Below are 5990 nucleotides of genomic sequence, written 5' to 3'. Positions count from 1 at the left end.
AGCCTTCATAGACATACATCTTAATAATAAGCCTTGCAGGTGTCTGGTGTCCAGCGAACTCTCCAGCCAGGCTCCAGAAATGATGACAGGGCTTTCCCTTCCTTTGGCAGGACATTTTTGGATCAGAAGAGGCGCTCCTCGATACTGGCGTCCCAATATTGCACCTAAAGCCAAGGAAAGATGGTCCAGGGCGAATGAAGAGGGCGTGGGTCATCCCTCCCATCAGCGTCTCAGAGAACCACAAGAGGCTTCCCCATCTCTTGGTGCAGGTCAGATGGGGAATGAATGGGGAAAGACCTCACAAAATCATAGAAGAAAATACCCAAAAATTCTTATAAACTCACCCAGCAGGGATAGCAAATCCCAGGATTCTGTAGCATGGAGCCATGGCATTTAAAGTGGTACCTAACTGCATTATTTCTCCAGTGTAGATGAACCCCTGGCTACAGATGTAAAGGGAGTGAGCAACATCCATCAACTAGAATTAATGCCTTGCCATAATAGTGAATGTGTCTGTCTCTTTTTTGCAGATTAAATCAGACAAGCAGCAGCCTGGAGGGGTGATCTATAGCATCAAGGGACCCGGAGTTGATGAAGACCCCAAGGGCATCTTCTCCATTGAGAAGCTCAGCGGGAAAGTCTACCTCAATACGATGCTGGACCGAGAAAAGACTGACCGCTTTCGGGTAAGGATAGCCTGATCTTCCTTTTAAATGAGATTATAGGTGAAAGTTATAGGATCTCAGAGTTGGGAAGGTACCCCAATGGCAAATCTAGTCCCAGCCCTGCTTTGCAGGAATACATAGTTAAAGCATCCTTAAAAGATGTCCAATTGTCCATCCAAGCTCTTGGGAAAAGACCTCCAACGAAGGAGACTCCAAGGCAGTCAAAGACTTTCTGCAATTGATTTATTGCAATTTATTGCTGCCAACAAAGACCAAGCTAACAGCGGTTACCCAGAGGGCCTTTTCATCTCCCAAATTATGGAATGTCCAGCCGGAGGAGATCTGGCATATTACCAACCTTGACAGCTTTAAAAAGGCCGTCAAGATGGGTCTCTTCCGATAGGCCTTCCCGGAATAATTGACTTAGTCGCCCCACTGATATGGAGCACCCTATTGACTATCCCATTGACTATCCCATTATTTTTATCCTGCCTTTTGCCCAAAGTGGGACCCAAGGCTGCTAAACAACATTAAATTAAAATAGTACAAAACCGCACTCTTGCTCTACCTTCTCTGTTGGTTTATCTTGTATTAGTGCTGCAAAACTTTAAGAACCTTGCACCCAGCTAGGAGAAGCTGAGCCTGGACCTCTGGTCACTCTGCACCTTTATGGCTGAAGGCCTTGACCGCTTCTCTTTTGCCCATGTCCAGCTCAAGGCCTTTGCGCTTGACCTTGGCGGAGTCCCTTTGGAAGACCCCACTGACTTGGAAATCGTGGTCATGGACCAGAACGACAACCGTCCGCTTTTCCAGCAAAAGGTGTTCACCGGAAATGTGATGGAAGGTGTTGCTCCAGGTAGGTACCCTGGTAGGTCATTCCAGAGCTCCTACTCATTAATACCAAGCCACTGCTGTATCTGCCAGTCCTTCAGTCTCACCAACCTATTAGGAAGGTGGCAAGATGGGAAGCTGTCCCATAGGATGACAGGGACATAGCCAAGGGGGGGGGGTCTGTGGGGTCCAGATCCCCCCCTCCGTTAGATACAATGAATGGTGTGTGCCACCGCACCGCCGTGCCCAAGCCCCATTATAATAGTGGCACTTAGTCTGGACCTCCCATTCCCAAAATCCTGGCTAGTTGGACCTAGTGGTCCATAGGCAGGGTGACCAGACACCCTCTTTTTCCAGCCCATGGCCTCCATTTCAACCGTCTGTCCAGGAAGAATTCCAGAAATGTCCTCCATTTTGAGCATGACTAAGAAGCATGAATCTACTTTTTATATTTTTTTATTTTAAATACAGTGGACCCTTCCTTACTTTATTTGGGGGATCCGTTCCGGGCACCCCTCCCCGTCTAAGGCGAAAAATGCTGATACTCGAGTCCCATTGAATATAATGGGGCTCGTGCTCACAGTGCAGCATTATTTTGTCACACATAAACTGAAAGCTGCGTATAGTGCACCCGCATGCGGCGTGGGCGCACTGCATCGTTTTAGGAAATGCCTGAAATAGACAAGTGGTTACTGAAACTGTTAGAAATGACAGAAATTGATAGACTGACTTCTTATTTAAATCATAAGGACATAGGAGTTTATCAGACAAGGGAAATTGGAAATATAATCCAATGGCAATCTGAACGCAATCATGGGGTTTCACGTTATTGCGTGAGAAGTGATCACATGCAATTTTGGGCAATGGCAAGCTATTTTTGGGCAATGGGAAGTCAGTTCGAATGCAATTCGAATTCACGTAAATTTGCTAAACTAGCGAATTCACATAAATGCGTTCTGGCCCCACTTTCTTTTCATTCGAAATTAAGAGAAACTCCATAGACATAATTGAGAGAGGTTGTTATCCAATTCTGTTATATTGTAAGACAAGGTGGTTGTAATAATCAGGAACACACACACACACACACACACACACACACACACACATATCAAAATCCATGGATGCTCAAGTCCGATTAAATATAATGACAAAATGCAAAATGGTGTCCCTTATAAAAAATGGAAAATCAAGGTTTGCTATTTGGAATTTATACTTTTTTGGAACATGTTCAAACCGCGGATGCTTCAATCCGTGTATAAAAAATCCGTGTATAAGAAGGGCCAGCTATATTTGTTGAATATGTTTTTTTAATGTTAATAAAAAGCATGAGTAGTGTGAGCCTTCGTAGACTGCAGCCTCCTTCTTCAGATGCATGTTTTTGGGGCGGAGAGCCCAAAGACATTTGGATGTACATCATTTGTGCATGAGAAGTTCAACTCAGTTTATAAGATCCCTTTTGCATATACTGAAAGTAAAGCTAAAACCAAATTCCATATTTAAGTTTCTGGGGGAAGAACAACACAGAGGCTTCTCTGCCAAAATTTCCATCAAGGATGGGATCTCCATAAGTTGACTTGAAGGACCCTACAGACCCAAACATGGCCTCTCTGCCAGGCCTTTGCTTTGGCTGCCATTAACATTAAAGAAGCCATGGTTTTCACATCTCCTCTTTTCCTCTTGACCAGGGACTTTTGTGATGCAGGTGGAAGCGTCAGACGCCGATGACCCCGAAACAGACAACGCAGCCCTGAAATACTCTATTTTGGGGCTGGGAGGAGGAGATGTCTTCAAAATCAATGAGCTTTCTGGGGAAATTCAAACAGCGGATGTTGCTCTTGACCGGGAGGTAGGCAACACTCCCTTTTAAACCGGATCACAATCCGAAGCGATTTGGCGAGAGGAGCCACGCGCCAGACCCATTTAACCCATGTCTTTTTACTCTGATTTTCTTTCCACGTCTTTTTCGATAAATCGATTCCGCGCAAGTGTGAACCAGATGCAGATCAAAATCAATTTAAATTTGTCTTTGGGCTGGCTGGAGTGGGTCCATTTTGAATCAATTCATGCACGAATGTGAACCACAAGTGGGTTATTTTCGAGAGGGGAATCCTCACTGATTTCTGGCACTTTCTCTGCACAGATAGTGGGAGTCTATAACCTGACCCTCCAAGTGGCCGACATGTCTGGAGAGGGGCTGGCCACTACGGCCACGGCGGTCATCTATGTGGACGACCTCAATGATAACCCACCTGAATTCACCGAGGAAGAGGTAGGTACCTTGGCAGACTCATCTCTGACCCTAACCCTAACCCCAACCCTAGAAGAGCCGGAGAGAGGCAAGAGCATAAGGCAACTTTCCCCAATCTGGTGCTGTTGGCATGGATCAGACTACAGCTCTCATCATCCACAACCAGCATGGTTCAGCCCAAAGAGTATGGACACCAGCAAGCTGTCCCTGGCCAAAGCCTCTCAATTGAGGGTCCCTTTTCACATTCCCAATGGCTTGCGCATACCGTGCATGCCGCAGTTAACATATATATCAATGCACTTTTTTCCTCTTGATTGAAATTCTCCTTCAGTATCTCAGCTATGTTTCGGAGGCACGATTCTGGTAGAAATCTCTCTTGCAGTTCTCTATGGAAGTTGCTGAAAACCAGCAAGGCGTGGAGGTTGGCAGAGTACTGGTCCAAGACAAGGACCTTCCTGGGTCTCCAAACTGGTTGGCCAAGTTCACCATTTTGGAAGGGGACCCCGAAGGGGCCTTTGCCATCCATACTGACCCCATCACCAACGACGGCGTCATCTCCTTGGCGAAGGTAAGGGTGCTTCCCAGGCAGACCCATGCCTGCAACCTTTTCAGAACACCAAGCATCTGAATGACAGCAAAATGGTGCCTCTGAGCATGCGCAGGGTGCATTCCAACACACCCATCATCCCCCAAAAATCTCAGTATAGGGGAGTGAAAGATGTGCCCTTGCAGTGCAGGAATAACACCAGGACTTGGCTTTGAAGCATCTGCAGTGATAATGGCAAGAGTCCCTCTGAACATGTGCTGAGGGCCCTTCTATAAACAGCACCCTCCAGGATTTGGGGAGCAGATTTATATAATAATAATGATGATGATGATGATGATGATGATGATGATGATGATATGTATTTATATCCGTCCCATCTGCACTCAGGCGATCGAGGCGGCAGACAGCATTAAAAATTATACACATCATATCCCCCAACCCTCCCTCCCTTAAAACAGAATTAAACGCTTTACAATTAAAACATGTTCAAAAATATTTTTATTATTCAACAACAATAAATGACAACAGAGCGAACATAGAAATGCAGAGGAGGCAAATATATATATATAGTCTACATTGTAGTGGCTTTTCCCCTTATAATTTAACACTCCCCCCCACCTTCCCATAAGAAGTCATATTATTAATCGGTTTGGTATGAACTACTAGAGCATACTTTGTAAAGAATTCTTCTTCCTTAACTTGGCTTATTTTTTATCCTGATCCGCTTCCCTTATAATATAAAAGCAAATATGCATCTCTGCTTGATTTCTTACTTACAAAAATAATCCATATATTGTCACATATATTTATTGTGATGCAGATTTATAGGAGCAGAAGAGATAACACACAACCTTTGAAATTCTTCCAGCACTCACTTTAGAAAGCAAGAAATAGGAACCTTCCCTAAGGAAGCACTTGGACATTTTGCCCCCTGAAGAATCAGTCCAAGATTGTGCGGGTGCTGTTGTGCTTGTGCGTGCACCTTCGGGTTGTGTATTCACTTGTGCATTCAGTTGTGACACCCACAACAACCATGCCATCTCTCTCTCTTTCTGGCCATGCTGATCGCCAGGCCCTGGACTTCGAGGAACGGAACCGCTTTGACCTTCTCATCTCCGTCCAGAACCAAAGTCCACTCGAAGTCTCAGCCCCGAAGGCCGCCAGGGCCTTGGCCACGGCGCGGGTGCAAGTGGTGGACATCAACGAGGCCCCCTTCTTCCGCCAGAATCCTTGGATGGGGAGTGTGGACGAAGGCATGCCCCCGGGCACACGGGTCACCTTCGGCCAGGCCAGTGACCCGGACACCCGGCAAGCACAGGCGCTCAGGTGACCCTTGGCATCGGGGCAGGAAAGGGTTTCATCGGACTCAGTGCTCCCAAATAAAGGAGCAGCATTGGTCCTTTTCTGGAATCTTCTGGGGACATTCCTGGGATCAGGCAGGGAACATATAGAATATGTAATGGCCCATATATGTCCCCTGCCATGTGTGTGTGTGTGTGTGTGTGCGTGCCATTACATATTATATATGTTCCCTGCCTGATCCCAGGAATGTCACCAGAAGATTCCAGAAAAGGACAAATGCTCGTTTATTTGGGAACACTGAGTCTGATGAAATATATGTGTGTGTGTGTGTGTGTGTGTGTGTGTGTGTATGGTATATATTTGGACCATCACATGTTATATTGTATTATATTATATT

At 45.8% G+C, this 5990-nt stretch overlaps 1 protein-coding gene across 1 annotated transcript in view; it reads left to right on the top strand.

Moving 5' to 3' along the window:
• The window catches only part of CDH15 (cadherin 15), a 20689-nt gene that overhangs the window by 6382 nt on the left and 8317 nt on the right, over window positions 1-5990 (top strand). The window contains exons 2-8 of the mRNA XM_042438718.1: window positions 111-269; window positions 531-686; window positions 1377-1521; window positions 3182-3342; window positions 3637-3765; window positions 4127-4312; window positions 5364-5617. Of these exons, the coding sequence (XP_042294652.1) occupies window positions 111-269; window positions 531-686; window positions 1377-1521; window positions 3182-3342; window positions 3637-3765; window positions 4127-4312; window positions 5364-5617 (1190 nt within the window). The remainder of the gene's footprint in view (window positions 1-110; window positions 270-530; window positions 687-1376; window positions 1522-3181; window positions 3343-3636; window positions 3766-4126; window positions 4313-5363; window positions 5618-5990) is intronic.

The sequence above is a fragment of the Sceloporus undulatus genome, chromosome 8 (assembly GCF_019175285.1).
Source record: "Sceloporus undulatus isolate JIND9_A2432 ecotype Alabama chromosome 8, SceUnd_v1.1, whole genome shotgun sequence".
Classification (NCBI taxonomy): Eukaryota; Metazoa; Chordata; class Lepidosauria; order Squamata; family Phrynosomatidae; genus Sceloporus; species Sceloporus undulatus.
Note: the sequence above shows the minus strand (reverse complement) of the source record. Positions and strands in the feature narration are given on the sequence as shown.